The following is a 21,245-nucleotide window of genomic DNA, read 5'->3' as shown; positions in this document are numbered from 1 at the left end:
ATGCAGACTCAATTTGCCAAATTGCTTTTTCTGCACTGTCGGGTTTCTATGATTCTATGATACCCCATTCCAAACCAGAACTGTTGAGCGGTTGGAATTGGTATCAGGGCTGGGGCGGAATCCAGGTTTTATGTCAAACCAGCTTATTTTTGCTGCTGCGGTCACCTTTCTCAGTGGCTAAAGACAGGATGTCCCCATTGAAAAGAAGGATATTGATTGGTATAGATTTTACACAGAATTACATAGAATGGACAGCACAGAAACAGGCCATTCAGCCCAACTACTCTATGCCAGTATTTGTGCTCCACACAAGCCTCTTCCCATCTTGCTTCCATCTCACCCTATCAACATAACTGTCTATTCCATTCTCGTGAGATTACCAAGATTCCCTTTAAACCAAAGGAAGGCTGCAGTGAAGAAAAAGGCTATTCGACCCATGGGGATTTTCACAGGAACTTAATTGCAGTGTTAATTTAAGCCTACACTAATAAACAAACTTTAAACTTTTATCTGTGTTGGCCAAAAAATAAATAAAAAAGAAACAAGTCGCTCATTTTAATGCTATTTTTCCAGCACCTGGTCTGTAGCTGCAGCTTACAATACTTCAGATGCAGATCCAGGTACCTTTTAAATGAGTTGACCATTTCAGCCTCAACCACCAACTTAGGCAACAAATTCCAGATCCCCACCACCCTCTGGTGAAAAAGCTTTTCCTCATGTCCTCTCTAATCTTTCTACCACTCACCTTAAATCTATGGCCCCTGGAAACTGATCCCTCAGCTAGGGGAAACAAGTCTTTCCTGTTTAGCCCATCTAGGCCCCTCATACTTCTGTACACCTCAATTAGGTCATCTCTTAGCCTTCTCTGTTCTAAGGAAAACACCCCTAGTGTATCCAATCTCTCCTCATAGCTGAAATTTTCAAGCCCTGGCAACATTCTGGTAAAGCTCCTCTTCACTCTCTCCAGAACAATCATGCCCTTCCTGTAATGTCACCAGAAATGTAATACAAACTCCAGCTGTGGCCGAACCAGCATTTTATACAGTTCCATCATTACATCTTTATTTTTGTATTCAACACCTTGCCCTATAAAGAAAAGCATTCCATATGCTTTCTTGACCACCTTGTCCACCTTATCTTGGTACCTGCAGGGACCTGTGAATATGTTCTTCCTCGTCCCCTCTTAATATCCTCCTGTTTATTGAGTATTCTCTTGGCTTTGTTTGTCCTTCACCTCACACTTATTGCCACTTGCCATTTCTCTGTCCAGCCCACTCAACCAAACCATTGACATCATTCTAGAGTCACAGCTATCCTCTTCACTATCAACTACACAACCAATTTTTGTGTCATCTGCAAATTTCCCAACCAGGCCACCCACAATGCATCAACTAGTCCATGTGATGGTGAGTTCCACATTCCATCCACTGAGTAAATAAATTACTTCTGAATTTTTTACTGGATCGGATTATTAGGAGCCATGTTATATTTATGACAATAGTGTTTTACTTACCGACACGCTGGTCTGTTGCCCCATGGTCCCGTTTCCACGGTGCTTGGCGTGAGCTGGCAGCTCCGAGGTTTCCCTGTAATCTTTTACAGCATGCTGTAGCTGCAGCACCTTCTGACTCTTCACCGGCAATGGAGGTCTGTCAAGTGCAGGAGGCCCCATGCTCTGTGAGGTGGCCCCAAACCGTGAAAAATTAGCCATGGTTTCTAATTGTTTTGCATTTGGCACCCTGTGGCCTGGCCTTCTCACCTCCGAGCAAGTATATGATCGGCTCCTGCTCTGTGGTACTGGGGGAAGCACTGGCCTGTTTGACTCCTTGCTAACCAAGGCTTGTGCGGAGGAAAAGGAAGGAGTGAGGATCTTTTCTGCTCTTGGAGCGCTACTTTTCCTCAAGTTCTTTGGCTTCACTTGCTCTTTCTTTGAGATGGAATTTTGCATCTGGTCAACTGCTTCGTACAAAGGATTACTGACCATCCCCACCGATTCCCAGTCTTGTGTTGGAGACAGTTGAATTTCTGCATCCGCGTGGCTCATTGTTGGGGTTTTGCTCTGAGAGCTTTCTGGATAAATGCTTTTTTTCAGGAAACAAAGAAGAATAGATTACTAAATACACAAAAGGGAACTGGACTGCATAGTTAAGAGAGAAACTCTCTCATCGCTGAAAGAATCAAAAACCAAAGGACACTGATTGACAAAGAAACAAATATGAGAAGATCTGTGTAACAGTGTGAGGGGTAGGGTCTGGATTGCACTGCCTGAGAGTGTGGCAGAGTCAGTTTCACTCATGGCTTTCCATAGGGAATTAGATAATTATCTAAAGAGAAGCTGTTCGCAGGGATTAAGAGAAACATTGGGTAGGGCGGGACTAGCTAAATTGTTTTTGCAGAGAGCTGGCCTGGGCTCAAAGAACTGTGTGCTCTCATTCTGTGCCGCAATGATTCTATGATTTGAAAGACTATGGTTAATACGCTTGTATCCACTGACATACTTCAAGGCTTCCCATTTAAGCAGACCATTACAGTAATAGGGTCTATCTTGTCTGTTTTTAATTAAAAAGAAAGTGAGTACCAAACTCACTGGTGCTAAGCTCTTATACATTGTATACTTGCAACATCTTGATTGATCGATTACTCAGTGATCTTGACATAACTCTGCACTGATTTCTCAAATGCCTTCTTGTGGCAATAAAAACACTCAGCCTCCTTAAACTGACATGATTCCACTTTGGTAACATGCCACTTTAAGCATTACTGTCTGAATGCCTCCGCTATATATTTTTGTTCTGTGAATGGCTGAAATTGTTTCCCCCTTCACGGCTCTCCAAGTGGTTTTTGGCGTCATGGCTGGCCACAGGTTCCCACCCGAACTTGTAAACAGCACCATTTTGTGCGCTCTGCTTCTCTTGTATATCTTTTTCAGCACTTTCAATGTCCAACACTATATTGATCATTTAAAATTTATGTGAACTTCTGTAAGCACTTTGCACTGAATAGTGTTGTTGTTCATGTCACAGACTAACCAATCCCATAATGTGTCATTTAGGGTCACTACAAAATCATAATACTCTGATAATTGCTTCACTTTAGTAACGTATGTCACGATCGAGTTGCCTGGTGCCCTCGCCCTCGAATTGAATTTGAATATCTGGGGTTTGACTGATGGTTGAGGGTGAAAATAAGCCTTCACTAAATCCATGAGCTCATTGAATGATTTGGAGTCAACCGTGTTTGGAGCTATTAGACTGTGGATAAGGTTATAGGTCTGACCTCCACAAACACTTAGGATAATTGCTTTGTGTTATGCCTCCTCCTGTTGTATCGTTTGCTTGAAAATAATATGAGGCGTTCGATGTGCTGAGTCAAGTCCTCTGTGGAGCAGTCGAATGGATCAATTTGCCCAAAGGGAGGCATTCTGGTGAGTATATCTATTATTTTTCTCAGACTTCAGTTAAGATAGGATACTTACAGGTGTTGGATCAGAGGCAATGCCAGAATAATTTACACTCATCGCCAGGTGTAATGATGCATCTTCGAAGACTTTATTAGTAGAACTTAAGGTAATTTATATACAAGTCAATTTTTTTTATTCAATCGTGGGACACAGGCATAGCTGGCTGGCCAGCATTAATTACCCATCTCTATGTTTATTTATTAGTGTCACAAGTAGGCTTACATTAACACTGCAATGAAGTTACCGTGAAAATTCCCTAGTCGCCACACTCGGGCGCCTGTTCGGGTACACTAAGGGAGAATTTAGCATGGCCAATGAACCTAACCATCACGTCTTACGGACTGTGGGAGGAAACCGGAGTACCCGGAGGAAACCCATGCAGACACGGGGAGAACGTGCAGACTCTGCACAGATAGTGATCCGAGCCAGGAACTCCCTAGTGCTGTGAGGCAGCAGTGCTAACCACTGTGCCACCGTGCCACCCTCTCTAGTTGCCCTTGAGAAGGTGGTGGTGAGCTGCCTTCTTGAATCGCTGCAGTCCATGTGCTGTGGGTTGGCCCACAATGCCGTTAGGGAGGGAATTCCAGGATTTTGATTAGTTGCAGGAGCTGCATGCTCACAGCTAATCCAAAGAACTCCTCCCGCTGGACAGATTCCCTAGAGTCCTGAATGGTCATTCTGACCACTTGACCTTTACTCGATTATGTTGCTCTTAAAGGAACAAACATTACAGAATGAATGGGTTATGTAAAACATTTATATTTTTCTACTTTCCTAAAAGTAGTGACTTAATTTAGCTATTTGCACACAGACCTTTATAGTAGATACTTCCTGACTAATCAAGTTACAGCTTCACTGTGATGTCACTGTTTTTTTAATTCTTCCTTCAAACTCAATGCTTGCTGATCCAGCGTTGGACTGCTGTGCTTCTCAGACTCCCAGGTTAGCGTAGGCCTCTGTCCTGATTTATAACCTCTCATTCCTGACTGGTTCCTTGCAGGTTCGTCGACTAACTGACTCCCAGGTAAGTCCCCTTACAGACTGCAATAACCTCAAACCAGTCATCTACCTGTTTTTCTTTGACTTCCCACTGGATTCTTTCCTCAGAAAAAGCTGGCCTGCTCTGAAGCTAGACTAGACTTGACTGTATGTCAGTCTTGGTGTCCTCTTTTGCTTGCATCTCTAGGTGTCACTGTCTGCCTGTCTTGGAGTCCCCCTCTCGCCCACTCCTCTGGGTGCTGTTGACTGCCTGTCTCAGGGTCCACATCTCACCCACTGCTGTGCTCATTATTAGTACGGAATCCATTCTCACTTTCATTATTGGCTGGAGCCAAACTCTTGCTAAATAAGACACATGTCAAAGCTACTCAATGTAAAACTGTTGTTAACATTTTTCTTGCTGCACTATGTGACACAAGATTCTGTTAAATCTACTCATCTAATAAGATGAACTTTGTCTTCTTCAATGATTTTATTTTTCTTCATTTATCCTCTGATGCTCCACCTTCCCTGAGTATGCATCATTTGCAGTGAGCTCAGACAGGCGTGCTGTCTCTAAGAGCAAAATACTTCATGTATATAGATGTGCAGTACAGTAATGGTTTGTGCTGGTGGTGTTCTGAACCAGTCTGTGGCATGCAATGGCCATGAGGTGACATTCTCTTTGATTTTCCATCCCTCTCAGTGGAGAGGTGCCTAACCTCAGCTGGGGGTTGTCCAACAACTACATCTTGTATTTATATAGCACCTTTAATATAATGAAACTTCCCAAAGCTTCACAGTAACTTTATGAAGCATCATTTGACACCAAACCACATAGGGCAGATGGCCAGAAGATTGGTCAAAGAGGTAGGTTGGTTGGTTTAGGGAGCGAATTCCATTGAGTAGGCTCAGACAGCTCAAGGCACAGCCACCAAATGTGGAGCAATCAAAACCAGGAATGCTCAAGAGGTCAGACTGGAAGCTCCAGATATCTCAGGGGGTTGTGAGGCTGAAGGAGATTACAGAGCTGGGAGAGGTGAGGCCCTGGCTCTGGAAGGATTTGAAAACAAGCATGAAAATGTTATAATCAAGGCATTGTTTAACTGGGAGCACAGTGCTAACAGGGGAAAGAGACATGCTGTGAATTAAAACAGCCAGCAGAGTATTGGAAGCCTTGAGTTTATGCTGGATAGGGTGCGCAACACTGTCTAGGACTGCGTTGGAATTGTCAAGTTAAATTGGAACAAAGGCAAGGATAAGGGTTTCAGAAGCAGATGAAATGAGGGGGGGGGGGGGGGGGGGCAGACTCAGGCAATGTAACAAAAATGCAAATAGGCAGTTTAGGTGATGGGGTGGATATGTGGTCGGGAGCTCAACGCAGGGTCAAAAATGACACCAAAGTTGCAAACAGACAGAGAGAGAGATGGAATTGGTGACTCAGGAACATAGTTTGTAGCAGAACTGGAATCCCCAAGGACTTCTCTCTTCCCAATAAATAATCGGAGGAAATTTCTGCTAATCCGGTACTGGGTGTTGGAGAAGCAGTCTAATAATTTAACAAGAGTGGAGGAGTCCAGTGAGCTGGGGGTGAGGTGGAGCTGTGTGTTGTCACCATAAATGTAAAGAACGATGTTGCCAAGGAACAGCATATAGATGAGAAATAAGAGGAGGCTAATGATAGGGAGTAACTAGAAGTTTCAGCATAGTTTTGTGCTTCAGATCAGGGGCAAAGTGGAGTCAGGGGAAGAGTTCTCCATCCACTGGCTCTGTGTGATGGCACAGCATTAACCTCTGCCCCTGAGGTTTGGGCATTGCTACTCAGTTTAATGATGCCTACCCATATATCTTAGGAAGGAGATATTTGCACAATCGATTGGGTAGGGGTCAGAGGCATGTTGCTTTGCTCTGTCACTGGAAAGATTTGCTCTGGCTGAATGCCAAATCCCCAGTCAGGGAACAGCTGATCAGGAGAAGACATCTATTGTACATTACACAGGAAATAGCTAGCAATAGTGTTTGTTAGATTAATTGAATAGGTGAATATATTATATAGGTTTAGATGTCAGGGATGAATTAACCTATTGGTTTAGTAATATAAAGTACGAGCAAGTTTATACTCACAAGTAGGATATCTTTAGGGTTAATGACCTGCTCCTATCTCAGTGTTGAACATGAACGAACTACTGAGAATGGTTCATACACATATTTGAAAGCACAGCTCTTAAGAAGCCAGGTGACTTGCTCTGAAACTATCAATTCTGAGACTACAGTCATGTGATCCTTAAGTGTCATATGCCACTTCACTAATAGATGGCAATATTGCACCACAAGTGCTTGAGACTGGCTGGCATGGGAAAAATTTCCAGCTGGAATGTGGATGGTCTCATTAATTAGGATAACCTTGCATGGCCAATGCCATACACTCTTTTTCTAGGGTGTTAGCAATCTACCCCAGATACACCATATCCAAATTAGGCCATCATTCTTCACTCAGAGCTTAGAATCATAGAATCATACAGTGCAGAAGAGGCCATTCAGCCCATCAAGTCTGCACCAACATGTAAGAAACACCTAGCAAGCCACTTAATCCCAATTACCAGCATTTAGCCCATAGCCTTGAATGTTATGATGTGCCAAGTGCTCATCCAGGTACTTTTAAAGGATGTGAGGCAACCCATCTCTGCCACCCTCCCAGGCAGCGCATACCAGACCGTCACCGTCCTCTGGGTAAAAAGCTTTATGATGTGGAGATGCCGGCGTTGGACTGGGGTAAACACAGTAACTATGTTGTTAAACTATGTTGTTAAAACTCTTACTGTAAAAAGCTTTACCTCAGATCCCTCCAAATCTCCTGCCCCTCAACTTGAACCTATATCCCCTCATGACTGATCCTTCAACTAAGTGTAACAACTGCTCCTTATCCATTCTGTCCATGCCCCTCATAATCTTGTACACTTTGATTTGGTCACTCCTCAGTTTTCTTTGCTCGAGCGAAAACAACCCAAGTCTATCCAACCTTGTTTCATAATTACATGTTTCATCCCAGGCAGCATCCTTGTGAATCTCCTCTGCACCCCCTCCAGAGCAATCACATCCTTCTGATAATGTGGCGACCAGAACTGCTCATGGTACTCTAGCAATAGCTTCACCAAAGTTCTGTACAACTCCAACAAGACTTCCCTGCTTTCGTGATTTTTCTGAGGAAGAATTTTGCCTTTCTTCTTGTCCTAAATGTTAACAACTCTTGTGTTGTTTGGTGTGCAGATTCCAAACATCCTACTCTAATGCTGAAGGGTCTGGCGAAGGGCCATCCTGACTCGAAACGTTGGCTGTTCTCTCTCAACAGATCTGTCAGACCTGCTGAGATTTTCCAGCATTTTCTGCTTTTGTACTCTAATGCCATGCGCACCTCCAGCCCAAAGTCCCTGTCTCAAGTGAATTTATCTTCTGGTTTAACTCACCTGGTTGTTTCAGCTAAGAATAAGCTACTGATGAGGGTTAGTAGCAGGCTAGTGAAGAGGTTATTAATGCCCAGAAGGGGGAAAAATACAGTTTTGGTCCAGTATCCGTATTTTACCATTTCACTGGTGTTGCATTTTAAAGTATGCAAGTCCAGTTCAATCCAGTATTCTTAGTTCCCCGTTTTTTTGTTTTTTCCTTCTGGATGGGATATGAGAGAGGCTTAATAATGGTGTAGTAATGCGAGTTATTAACTGGCAACCAAGGGAAATTATTAATGAACTAACAAGGAGCCAGGACAGTTATTAATAGACTGGTCGGGGAAGGGGGGTAACATTGGATTAGCAGAGACAGATATTAATTGGCTCCAAGAAGGATCCGTAACAGAGCTTCAAGGTGGATCATTAATGGGGTTCTAAGGAAGATTATTCATGAGATTCAGGATTATGAACAGTGTTCAAGAAGAATTATTGAATTCTGAGAAAGAATATTGCTTCATATTGGAGAATTAATGTTGTTCTGAACACAATTATTAATGGTTTGAGGAAGGACTATTAATGGAGTTTTGGAGCTTATTAAATAGGTTCTAAAAAGAACTAACAATAAGTTTTGATGTGATATGTTAGCTGGGGTCTGAGCAGGTTCACTAATGGTTCTAACGAGGTGTGAAAGGCCCACTTTTTCCTTGATCATGTCTAAAATGCAAGCATATTGGACTTGGGATCCTGATTACATCCTCAAAGAATTCTAATAAAGTTGTCATACACTATTTCATTTGCATAAAACCATGTTGATTCTGCTTCATTGTATTACAATTTCTAAATGTCCTGTTACTACTACTTTAATCATGGATTTCAGCATTTTCCCAATGACAGATGTTAGGGTAATTGTCCAATAGTTTCCTGATTTTTGTCTTCCTCCTTTCTTGAATAGACATGCCCCGTTTGCAGTTTCCAATCTACTGGGGTGTTTCCAGAATCTAGAGAATTTTGGAAGATTATAACCAATGCATCCAATCCCTCTGTATCCACATCCTTTAAGACCCTAGAATGCAGACAATCAGGTCAAGGGGATTTGGCAGATTTTAGTCCTATTAGTATTCCTAGTATTTTTTCAATTGTGATTGTTTTAAATCCAGCCGCCGCGCCCCCCCCGCCCCAAGATATTCTATAATTCTTGGTATGCTTTTAGTGTCTTCTCTGTGAAAACAGATACAAAATACTCATCAAAGTCTCTGCCATTTCCTTCTTTCCCATTATTCCCCACTTTCATCCTCTGGGGGATCCATGTTTGCTTTAGCTGCTGTCGTACTTTTTATATACTTGTAGAGGCTCTTACTGTCTATTTTATACTTACTACTTTACACACACAGTATATATTCTCCCTCTTTATTTTATTTTAGTCCTAGGTTATTGTTGCCTTCTAAAGTTTTCTCAACCTTCATGCCGACCACAAATGCTTGGAATATTGAATACTTTTTCTTTCAATTTGATACCAACCTTAACTACCTTGATTAACCATCAGTTGTTTATTGTTCTTGTATAGTCTTTCATTTGCAATTGAACATATCTTTATTAAGAATTATGAAATATCTCTTTAAACATATGTCACTGCATATCCACCAGTGTACCTTTTGATTTATTTCCCATTCCACATTTTACAACTCTAATTAGCTTTATTTAAATTTAAAACAGTAGTTTTCGACCCAGGTTTCTCACCCTCAAACTGCATGTGAAGTCACATCATATTACGATTATTCTTCGCGAGAGAATCCTCTTCCACGAGATCATTCACTACCCTGTCTCATTAAAACGTATAAGATCCTGAGAGGATGAGAGGGGTGGATATGGAGAAGATGTTTCCTCTTGTGGAAGAATCTAGAACTGGAGGGCAAATTTTCCCGTTCCACCTGCCATGGGAATCGTAGGGGCGGACCATGGAAAGGTCTATCGACCTCAGGTGTGATTTTCTGGTTTCGGGGCAAGCACGGCCGGAAAATACTGCCCTCGGATTCGTTGTTTAAAAATAAAGGGTTGCCTATTTAAAACAAACTTGAGGCAAAACTCTTTCTCTCAGAGGATTGTGAGTCTTTGGAACTCTCTTCTTTAAAAGGTGGTGGACACAGAGTTTTTGAACATTCTTAAAGCAGAGGTAGATGGATTTTCGGTAAGCAAGGGGGTGTGATAGGTTATCGGGAAGAGGCGGGATGCAGTTTTGAGATTACTATCAAATCAGCCATAACCATATTAAATAACAGAGCAGGCTCAAGGAACTGAATGGCCTACTCATGTTCCTTATTTATATGTTTGTATGCATTATAGGTCTAAAATTGCCTCACCCATTCTTCATATCTGCCTAGGAGTGAATGAAGGGATTGGGTGTGGAGGGAAGCAGGTGGAGATGTGTAATTCAGGGGCAGGTAAAGATGCAGTGAAGTTACTGTTAAGTTCTTTTAGCTGCTGAAGGAATCCTCACTGGACTCTGGCAATTATGTGATTGGATATTCATATTTGTGGTATTTTGCTTTAACATTTCTTAGTTGTAAAAACCCCTCTTTCCTATCTTTGTATTACGTGCTTGCATGTATGTATGAAGTTATGACCATTTCTCAGGTTTGAATGTATGAATGAACTATACTTTGGATTTAATTTTAAAGAGAGTTTTCTGCGATTCGCTTTAAAAATTGACCTCAAACTGAGAGTTTGGGGGAAACAATCCATAGACTATTTCAAAAATCAAAACATCTCTGCTTACAGACCGACAATGAGGAGTTCAGGAATGTTTAGGTCCTTCTGCTGGTTACACACAATCAAGAATAAGCAGGAAATTCTGAGGCCTCCAGGAATTCAAGATTAATCTCCAAGATGCTGCTGTCTGCAACCCAGGAGAAGAATCATAGGGTGATAAAACAATTGTGACTTTAAAAAAGAATTGTTTGAACACGTGTTTACAAGTGATTAAACATGAGAAAAGTTTTGACAAAAGGTCAAGTATCATTCACTCGGGTAATGAGGAATCTATTCACTTTCTGTTTGGTGTTTGGACACATTACACCATGAGTATGAGCATATTGGATGACCAATGGGAGGGGTGTGAGGGTGGGGTCATTGGAGTAGGTAATCAGTACTAACACCTCCAGGAATATGTCCAGCCAGAGTTAGCAACCTTAGCTCTGAGGTTTGCGGGTGCAGTTCCTATTGTGCACATTAGCAGTGTTCAGCAGTTTGAGCCTTGGCCCTTGCCTACAAGCGCACTCATATTTCCATTCAGTGCATGGGCGGTACAGTGGCTAGCACTGCTGCCTCACAGCGACAGGGACCTGGGTTCGATTCCCGGCTTGGGTCACCGTCTGTGTGGAGTTTGCACGTTCTCCCCGTGTCTGCGTGGGTTTCCTCTGGCTGTTCTGGTATCCTCCCACAGTCTGAAAGACGTGCTGGTTAGGTGCACTGGCCATGCTAAATTCTCCCTCAATGTACCCGAACAGGTGCCGGAGGGTGGCGACTAGGGAATTTTCACAGTAACTTCATTGCAGTGTTAATGTAAGCCTACTTGTGACATTAATAAATAAACTTAAACTTGCAGGGCCCAGCCAGAGTGCAGACCTCTTACATGCTTCGGCCAAGAAATCTGGGCCTTCTCAGACAGGCTGCTCCTGTATGCACCTAATTGGGAAGTTAACCCTTCTGCCTCTAATGATAGCAGTAACGTCTCATTTATTACTGTCTATTCCTCAGAAAAAAAGACTACTCTGTTAGTAACCCATCTATAATCTATCCTAACATGGGCCTTACCCCACACATATAATCAATTTTTAATAGTTTATCTTTATCTTATCATGCCTTTTACCCTATATCTGCTGAGGGAAATAACTGCAAGATTTCTCAGAGGTTTCTCTCGGATCCTAAAGTGAAATCAACTGAGCTCCCAGAGTGCCCTTCAAATCCTATATCACTTATTTCAGATCATTTCCCTTCATTTTATGACATTTCCATAATTGAAGTGGCTCAGGAAGCCCCTCATGTTCCACAAAGTGTTTTCTCTCTATATTTAACACTCAAGGTGGAATTTTCCGTTCCGGAGACTAAGGGTGGGATTCTCCATCCGTTCATGCCAGTGGGATTCTTCCATCCCAGTGCAGAGAATTCCAGCCTACATCTGATGGTGGGAGAGGAGTGACCTCCGCTGGGAGTGGGGCAGCTGAACACGCACAATCCCATGTTGTGTAGCTTATTAATGATGCAGCCGCAAGGATGACATCGGATCTTGAGGCAGGGTGGGGGGCAAGTAATCCACCCCGCCATTACCACACAGTCTCTAAGGTCTGGGTGCCAAATCTAAATGGCACGCGGACAACCATTCCCTTACTGCAGGCCAGGACCTCTGGATCACATGAATGAAAATGTCCAGAAGGCAGCAATCTGCAGTTCCAAAGTGCAGCAATGCCTCCCTGGAGATTCTCCTCCAGGCAGCTGAGGAAATGCGGGAGAGATGGTAGCAGGTTTCCCTCCTGTCTGACCATGGTGGCCTGGGAGGAGCTCACCAGGGTGGTAAGCACCCGCAGGACCAAAGGGGACTGCTCTGCAGTGCAGCAAACAGATTAATTATCTCATCCACTTGGCTAGGGTAAATCAAAGTTCTACTCACTGCGAAACTCACACTGTCAAGAGAGCATCAGGCAGTCTAAGGGTTAGAGTCCATAGGGGTGTCACACTCTGTCAGCAGATGGGACATCAGCACCTGTATTTTTATTGTTTCAGGAGACTTGGACATCACTGGATAGGCCAGTATTTATTGCCAATCCCTAATTGCCCTTGGGAGGGTGGTCATGATCTGCCTTTATGAACTGATACAATCTGTGTGGCTATAGGTTGTGTTAAGGAGGGACTTCTAGGATTTTGACCCAGTGACAGTGAAGAAACAGTAACATATTTCCAAGTCAGGATAGTGTGCGGCTTGGAGGGGAACTTGCAAGTGGTGGTGCAAATCCTGCTGAGCACATCAGCGAATATCCTCACTTCTGACCCAATAAACAATAATCAATAAATTAAACAAAAATTATAAGGGTATCCTGATGGGGCACTGTAACATGGTGGCACAGTGGTTAGCACTGCTGTCTCACAGTCAGGATAGTGTGTGGCTTGGAGGGGAACTTGCAAGTGGTGGTGTTCTGGTTATCTGCTGCCCTTGTCCTTCTGGGGGTAGAGGCCACGAGTTTGGAATGTGTTGTTGAAGGAGCTTTGGTGAGTTGCTGCAGTGCATTTGTAGATGGCACACACTGCTGCCACTGTGCATCAATGGTGGAGGGATTGAATGTTGAAGGTGGTGGATGGGGTACCAATCAAACGGACTGCTTTGTCCTGGATGGTGTTGAGCTTCTTGAGTTGTTGGAGCTGCACTCATTCAGGCAAATTAAGAGTTTTCCATCACACTCCTGACTGAAGTTGAATTACTCATTACAGAATTTCCAGCCTCTGACTAGCTTTTGTAGCCACAGTATTTACATGGCTAGTCCAATTTAGTTTCTGGTTAATTGTCAACTTGGAGTGTAGAAAGTGGGGAATTTAGCGATGGTAATGCCATTAAAAGTCATGGGGAAATGGTTGTATTCTCTCTTGTGGAGATGCTCATTGCCTGGCACTTGCGTGACATGAATGTTATTTGCCATTTATCAGCCGGAGCCTGAATATTGTCCGGGTCTTGTTGCATATAGAGATGGTCTGCTCATGACCACCTTCTCAAGTTGCAAATCCTGCTGAGCACATCAGCGAATATCCTCACCTCTGACCCAACAAAACAATAATCAATAAATTAAACAAAAATTATAAGGGTACCCTGATGGGGCACTGTAACATGGTGGCACAGTGGTTAGCACTGCTGTCTCACAGTGTCAGGGACACGGGTTCGATTCCCGGCTTGGGTCACTGTCTGTGTGGAGTCTGCACATTCTCCTCATGTCTGCGTGGGTTTCCTCCGGGTGCTCCGGTTTCCTCCCACAGTCCAAAGATATGTGGGTTAGGTTGATTGGCCATGTTAAATTGACCCTTGTGTCAGGGAGATTAGAACATAGAACATTACAGCGCAGTACAGGCCCTTCGGCCCTCGATGTTGCACCGACCAGTGAAACCAATCTAAAGCCCCTCTAATCTACACTATTCTAATATCATCCATATGTTTATCTGATAACTATTTGAACGCTCTTAATTTGCCTTGCCTATTACCTTCTGCACAGGTATGCTAGCTTTCTGGGTTTGAGCTCCCAAGTCCCTTCATGCTATAGCTTTCTGCAGTATCTTTCCATTTAAATAATAATCAGCCTTCTCATTCTTTCTTCCAAAATGAACAATCTCACATTTTCCCACATTGAATTCCATTTGCCAATTTTTTGCCCACTCAACCTGTCAATATCTCTCTGTTAACTATTTATATCCTCCTTACAATCTGCCTTCCCTCCCACGTTTGGCCACAGTTCCTTCCTCCAAATCATTAATACATATTGTGAAGTGCCCAGCACCGATCCCTGTGGCACTCCACTGGCTACTGCACTCCAACCTGAGAAAGACCCCTAATTGCTATTCGCTGCTTCCAGCTAGTTATTGATCCGTACCTTCACTCCATCCTCATCTACCCAAACATTGTCAAGGACATTCACAAAAACTGCTGCCGAAAACATGAATTTCGGAATGGCTTTACTTTTGAAAATTACCATAAGCTCTAATTTTGTTCGGCCAGCCATGCAGACCAGTACCACTGTGAATTTTGTTTTCTCATGTCCCGCCTTTTTCACTAGAACTGTTTTCAAACCTTTCCAATCCACAGTTTTGGCTGTTGGATAAATTAGCAGGGTAAATCCGTAAGGTTACGGGAATAGGGCCTGGGTGGGATTGTGGTCAGTGCAGGCTCGATGAGCCGAATGGCCTCTTTCTGCACTGTAGGGATTCTATGAAAACATCAAAAGGAAACTTAACTGATTAAATTAAAATGTAAGTCCGGGGTGATGATGCACGCCCACCCCCTGATGCCCACCAGTCATGGAGGACTTCTGACCTTGTATTGGAGGGAAGGTCACTGATGAAGCAGTTAAAGATGGTTGTGCCTAAGCCATTAGCCTGATGAGCTCCTGCAGTGATTTCCTGGACTGAGATGATTGGCTTCCAGCAACTACAATCATCTTCCTTTGTGCCAGATATGATTCCAACCAGCAGAATCAAGAAGTTCAGGGGGGGGTGCCCACGGGCACCCAGAGGGAGGAGGGGTGCCACCCAGGCCACCCCACTATCAGCATTCTGTCATGACCGATCCCGTACCATGGTTCACTCCACTACTACTCACAATACCTCATTCCCTTCTCACAGCACCTGCCCATGTAATCACAGGAGGTGTAACGCATGTCCCTTTAGCTCCTCTCTCATAGAACATAGAACAGTACAGCACAGAACAGGCCCTTCGGCCCACGATGTTGTGCCGAGCTTTATCTGAAACCAAGATCAAGCTATCCCACTCCCTATCATCCTGGTGTGTTCCATGTGCCTATCCAATAACCGCTTAAATGTTCCTAAAGTGTCTGACTCCACTATCACTGCAGGCAGTCCATTCCACACCCCAACCACTCTCTGCGTAAAGAACCTACCTCTGATATCCTTCCTATATCTCCCACCATGAACCCTATAGTTATGCCCCCTTGTAATAGCTCCATCCACCCGAGGAAATAGTCTTTGAACGTTCACTCTATTATTATTCACTCATCATTTTATAAACCTCTATTAATTCTCCCCTCAACCTCCTCCGCTCCAGAGAGAACAGCCCTAGCTCCCTCAACCTTTCCTCATAAGACCTACCCTCCAAACCAGGCAGCATCCTGGTAAATCTCCTCTGCACTCTTTCCAGCACTTCCATATCCTTCTTATAGTGAGGCGACCAGAACTGCACACAATATTCCAAATGTGGTCTCACCAAGATCCTGCACAGTTGCAGCATAACCCCACGGCTCTTAACCTCCAACCCCCTCTCCTCACTGTCAAAGGCCCCAAACTCTCGTTCCAGCAATGATTTACTTGTGGTTCTTTCAATTTAGTCTACTGAATTCACTGTCCATAATGCAGTCTCTACACTGGGGACATTAAACGCAGAATGGATGACTGCCTTATAGAACACCCTCGTTCAGTCAGTAAGCATGACCCCAACCTCCCAGTCACTTGTCATTTCAATTGATCATCTTGCTCTCCTGCCAACATTTCTGTCCTCGTCTTGCTTCAAAGTTCCAGTGAAGCCCAACACAATCCAGTTTGTTTTGTTTTTGTCCAAGCACCTCTCATCCTCCTCCTCTCCCCCCACCCCCCACTGTCCCCCTCTCCACCCGCCCTCCAACCACCACCCTCCCACCACTGCCAAGTGCCGGTCTGTTTCTTGTTCTCATATTTTGCTTTCGGAAAACACTGACCCTTGTTCAGCTAGTAACACATTCTGCTATCTTGCTTTCAGATGGGGCTGACCTTTATGCTAATGTTAACACCTGCTTTATTCTTTAACACTATCATTGCATCTCCTTTAGCCTTCTGCCCGTGACATCATTGTCATTTAGGAACATTTAAGCGGTTATTGGATAGGCACATGGAGCACACCAGTATGATAGGGAGTGGGATAGCTTGATCTTGGTTTCAGATAAAGCTCGGCACAACATCGTGGGCCGAAGGGCCTGTTCTGTGCTGTACTGTTCTATGTTCTATAATCTTTCCTAAACTCCAACGTATTCCTGACCTTCTATTTTGCTCCATCCTCCACATCACACCCCTCAACCATATATAATCCATCACATTCTTACCTCTCTTCAACTCTGAAGAACAGTCACATGGACTCAAAATGTTAACTCTGTTTCTCTCTCCACGGATGCTGCCAGACTTGCTGAGTTTTACCCACATCTTCTGTTTCTATTTCACTGGCTCTTTGACCAGAGTGACGAGAGCCATTGGGGGGAAGCCACTTCACCTTTCCTCTGCCAGCACGTTCCTGCCTCAGAGCAGGAAATCTTTAACAGGCACTCGAGCCTCCAGAGGAGGACACCCACCAAAATCATCTCAGAAGCCAAGCATAGCAATCAGCTGGCTGCTTTCACCTCTGCTGCCAATATTGGGGCTGCAACTAATCCTAACACCAGAGTCAGGAAAAGTAAAGAGTTTTTAATGCACACTGGTGGCACGGGTGTTCACTCATAGAAAGAATCATAGAAAGCCTACAGTACAGAAAGAGGCCATTCGGCCCATCGAGTCTGCACCGACCACAATCCCACCCAGGCCCTACTCCCATATCCCTACATATTTACCCTTATATATATTTATACTTTGCGCTGTTATAAATATATTCTGCTCTATTCCTCCTCCAAGTCTAATGGATTCAAGGATATTCCAGTGATACAGCATTCCCTAGACATTCAGGAGTGAAACATAGTCCCCCCACTTCCATCTGGAACTTCAGATGCATTGATTCCCCCACGGTCTTACTACAGGCTTTGTTTCCACATCTGTGCCATCAGCAAAGGCGGGTAATATGTGACCATGTTGGCTGAGCCAAGACCCTTCAATCTCAGGCAGACATCATTTGGGCGTGGAAGATCACTCATCAGGTTTGTTGATTATCCTGCTGCTATTAGTCTTTCCAGGTAAAGGACATCCTGGAGGACCAGAGATGGGTTTTCCTCCCATTCTCAAATGACTGCTCTTTGACCAGGGTGACAAGAGCCATTGGGGAGAAGCCTGACATAGACACTTTTCCATTCGCCCCGAGCACTCTCGAAACTCAAACCATTGCCTCAGCAGTGCCTATCCCTTGTCAGCCATGACAATTCACCCAGGAAGATGGAAGTTTGCAGTCGCTAGTTGGTAGCCCTCCATCACCCTTGCAGGCTTCCACCTCCTTCTGTCCCTCGCTGTCTCTGACTGCAGCCAATGGCAAATGGCACAGAATGAATGGCAGCTCCACACATTGCTGGGATTGTGATGTGATGTGACTTGAGGTTCTGGGACAAACTCGCTGCCATGTGGATTTAATCACAGAATGAGGATCACGGCTCACCAATGTTTCCTCATGATTATTAGGATGTCCCTTTAGTCAGCTAATTGTTCTAACCTTCAGCTCGACTCAGCCGATAAGACCCTCCTCCCATTTTGACATATCGCAGTTTTACATAGAGGGTGTTGCCTTGCTGCTGAGAGATGATGCACGTCTCCTATCAACCCATTCCACCACTTCTCACCATCAGCCACCAACTTCCCCCCCATATCATGTGCCCTTTACTCCCCTCTGTCACCTGTGAACCTTCTCGTGTCGCTCTGGACCCTGCCACTACCCATCCCCATATCTTTCCTCCCTTTGAACAAACACCATTACCATCTCCATGCTCACCATGACCCTGCCCATCCTATTATCTATGCCACCTTTCTTGTTCCCCTCAATGACCCTCCGATGACAGCTATGTCTAAGAGACACACATCCTGAACCTCCCAACCTACCGCATCCCACTTACACTTCTGACTGTACTGGTTCCCTCCTACACCTGGTATCATGAGTTCTCCTCCCAGGAACCCACCACAAAACCCATCTTCCAACAACCCTCTGTACCTTCCCTGGACTCTCTACCCCCAGCCTCGCTTTCCCAGCCTCCAGCCACCCTTCCAGTGTTTGTTTGTCTCCCCTGCCTAGCCTCTGCTTCAAACCCCCCACCCCTCACCCTTCTCTTGTGTACTGTTTCCAGCCTTGGCACAGCTTTGGCTACTGGCACCCAAGAGTGGTCCTTAAGAAGGCAAAAGCAGTGTCGACTGACCTCAAGTCCAGGAAGAACTCTATCTCACCAGGTGCACACTATTTATGTATGGTGGTGAAGCAGAACTTTCTAAATTCCCACTGGCATGATGCTTAATTTGGAGGGGGAACAGGATTTCAGCAGGTTGACCTTTTGATGAGCATTAATGAGATGAAAATTGACTTCTCGACATAGGTCGATAGGACACTCGACTCCCCCCCACCCCTTTATGCCATCTTGAAAGTAAGAAGAACAAGAATCCAAAGTAATTTTCTGCAGTTGGGAAAATGATTTTTGATCTCCCATCAAATCTGACTCCCTCGCCCGTCACAATTCCCGCTACTGGTATTGTCATTCCACCAGTTTATTCATTTCCCCTTTATATTTTATATTTATTATTCCTGGGTTCCTGTGCCCTGGAACTGGACTGCAGGAGTCCAGTGGAAAATGCTGATTATTGTAGACTAATTAATGGAGAGTGATTGCCCCAAGTTCTAGCCTCATCTTTATCTCTTCTCAAGATTTAGTCAGACTCGAAGATATCAATCTTGCTTCTCACTTAGAAAATGGTAGGCTTGCTTCCCACTCTGGTGGGTTAACGGATAATCCAGGCTGACATTTCACTGCAGTACTGAGAGTGCTGCACTGCCAGAGGTGCTGTCTTTTGGCCAAGCCGACACAAACAAATGCTGCTTCAGTATTTGGAGAAGTGCCTTTGTGCAATATGGCCCTTGGCTTCCCATGGTCATGTGATCTGTGATGTCATCCTAGGGTTTTAAAGAATCAAGAGCAGAAGCCATTTCACATGGTGTCAGGTGTGTGCAGCCGAAAGCAAATGGATTTTGATAGCTGTACATGAGCCAGCAATTGTAAGAAACAGCAGAGAATCATTAAAACTTCAGTCTACAATCTTGTACAGGTCATGGGTCACTGGTGAGTTGGTATGGCTTTATAAATTTTAGTACTTGCTCCAATGGAGATGAGAGCAGATTTGAAAATAAATGGAAAATTCTTCCAATCAAAATTATGAAATTGTCAGAGTTAAACAAGAAATTCAAACAAATAAGAGTACAACTTTGTTCTTGGTGCTGGTGAAAGAGTGCTACATATTGTATTGCACCCCAGACCTCACCGAGGAGCAGAAAAGCCAGTCATGTAAAACTTTGGAGGCTTTAAGGATTCACTTCAGTAGTAATGAAAAGATGGCCAGAAACCATCAAGGACATGCCTATTGTTTTAAGAGAGTGTTGTGCATACAGGGATGACGTGATTACCCAAGATGGCATCTGGTATAAAGGAATGAGATGCTGAAGGAGATAGGAAAGAGATGCTGAAATACATCCATGCAAGCCATCAAAGAATCAAAGCTAGTTTGAGGGAGGCAAGTGGGGTGCTCTACTGGTCAAATATGAGCAATAAGATCAAGGACCATATCAGTTAGTGCAGTGGTTGCAATGAACATCAAAATAAAGAGCCACTCATAACCTATGTCATCCCAGGCAAACCATGGATGAAGCTTGGAATAGACCTCTTCCCTCTCACTGGAACTATCTCCTCACCATTCAGACCACTGGGGGCCAGTTCACGAGTGAAGAATTTAGTTGCTTTATAAATGCTTGGGAAATTCACATCATCACCGGACTATCCTCAGTCAATTGGAAAGGCTGAGGTAGTGGTGAAAATTGCCAATGGGATTATCAAAAATCAACTTAATCAGCACAGATGTACAGAAGGCAAATCAAAAGGGGAGAAACAAGCTTACTGAGGGCATGGGAGGCAGTCCAGTTCAGTAATTAATGTCACACTACACAAAAAGACTACAATTTTAATAACTAAAACACTACTGAAGTTGAAAGTGGTAATGGGTGTGAGTGACAAATGACAAAGCAAAATTTAACTTTGGTAAAGCTGCCAAATCATTGCCGGAGCTTAGAATTAGAGTGAGTTAGAGTCTGAACATTCAACACACTCTCCTACTTGGGACCTGAATAAAGAAGGTGAAAATGAATGATCAGATATATTGTAACAATAGACAGAAATGTACAGCTGATGAGTTCACCAACCACACAAGGAACTGCATATCAGTCCCAGAGGTCAACTGTTTCCCAACAAAGGCAATGGATCAAAGCAATAGTTACCATGGCAACAACACCCACTGCAGCAATAACATTCCCTGGAGAGGTCACATCACCACAAAAGTGAGCAGACACCAGATGAACAGCCAATAACAACCAGGACCTGCACCATTAGAATATGAATGTTTAAAGATTGTGTGTAGGACCAGACTTGAGTGTGCAGTTTTCTGGACATGCATGATGATTTTCATTGGAGAATTGCCTTTGTGCAATGTGGCCATTAGCTTGCCATAGTCAATGACCTCTGACATTATCATTGGTGCCAGCTTGAGAGCAGAAGCCACATCCACCACTTGGAACATTCAGCTAGGCATACAAGATCCCAAGAATATTTTTTATTTAGATGGTTGGGAATGGAGGGAATCTTGGTGGAACAGGTAGACGAGCAGTGCCGAAACAGTGAACCTGGAGACTCTTG

At 44.0% G+C, this 21,245-nt stretch overlaps 1 protein-coding gene across 1 annotated transcript in view; it reads right to left on the bottom strand.

The window, feature by feature from the left end:
* inpp5d (inositol polyphosphate-5-phosphatase D) overlaps positions 1–21,245 on the bottom strand; it is a 184,255-nt gene that overhangs the window by 9,744 nt on the left and 153,266 nt on the right. Inside the window, exon 27 of the mRNA XM_078209150.1 lies at positions 1,514–2,081. Within this exon, the coding sequence (XP_078065276.1) occupies positions 1,514–2,081 (568 nt within the window). The remainder of the gene's footprint in view (positions 1–1,513; positions 2,082–21,245) is intronic.

The sequence above is a fragment of the Mustelus asterias genome, chromosome 3 (assembly GCF_964213995.1).
Source record: "Mustelus asterias chromosome 3, sMusAst1.hap1.1, whole genome shotgun sequence".
NCBI lineage: Eukaryota > Metazoa > Chordata > Chondrichthyes > Carcharhiniformes > Triakidae > Mustelus > Mustelus asterias.
The sequence above is the reverse complement of the archived record's forward strand: the minus strand, read 5'-3'. Positions and strand labels throughout refer to the sequence as shown.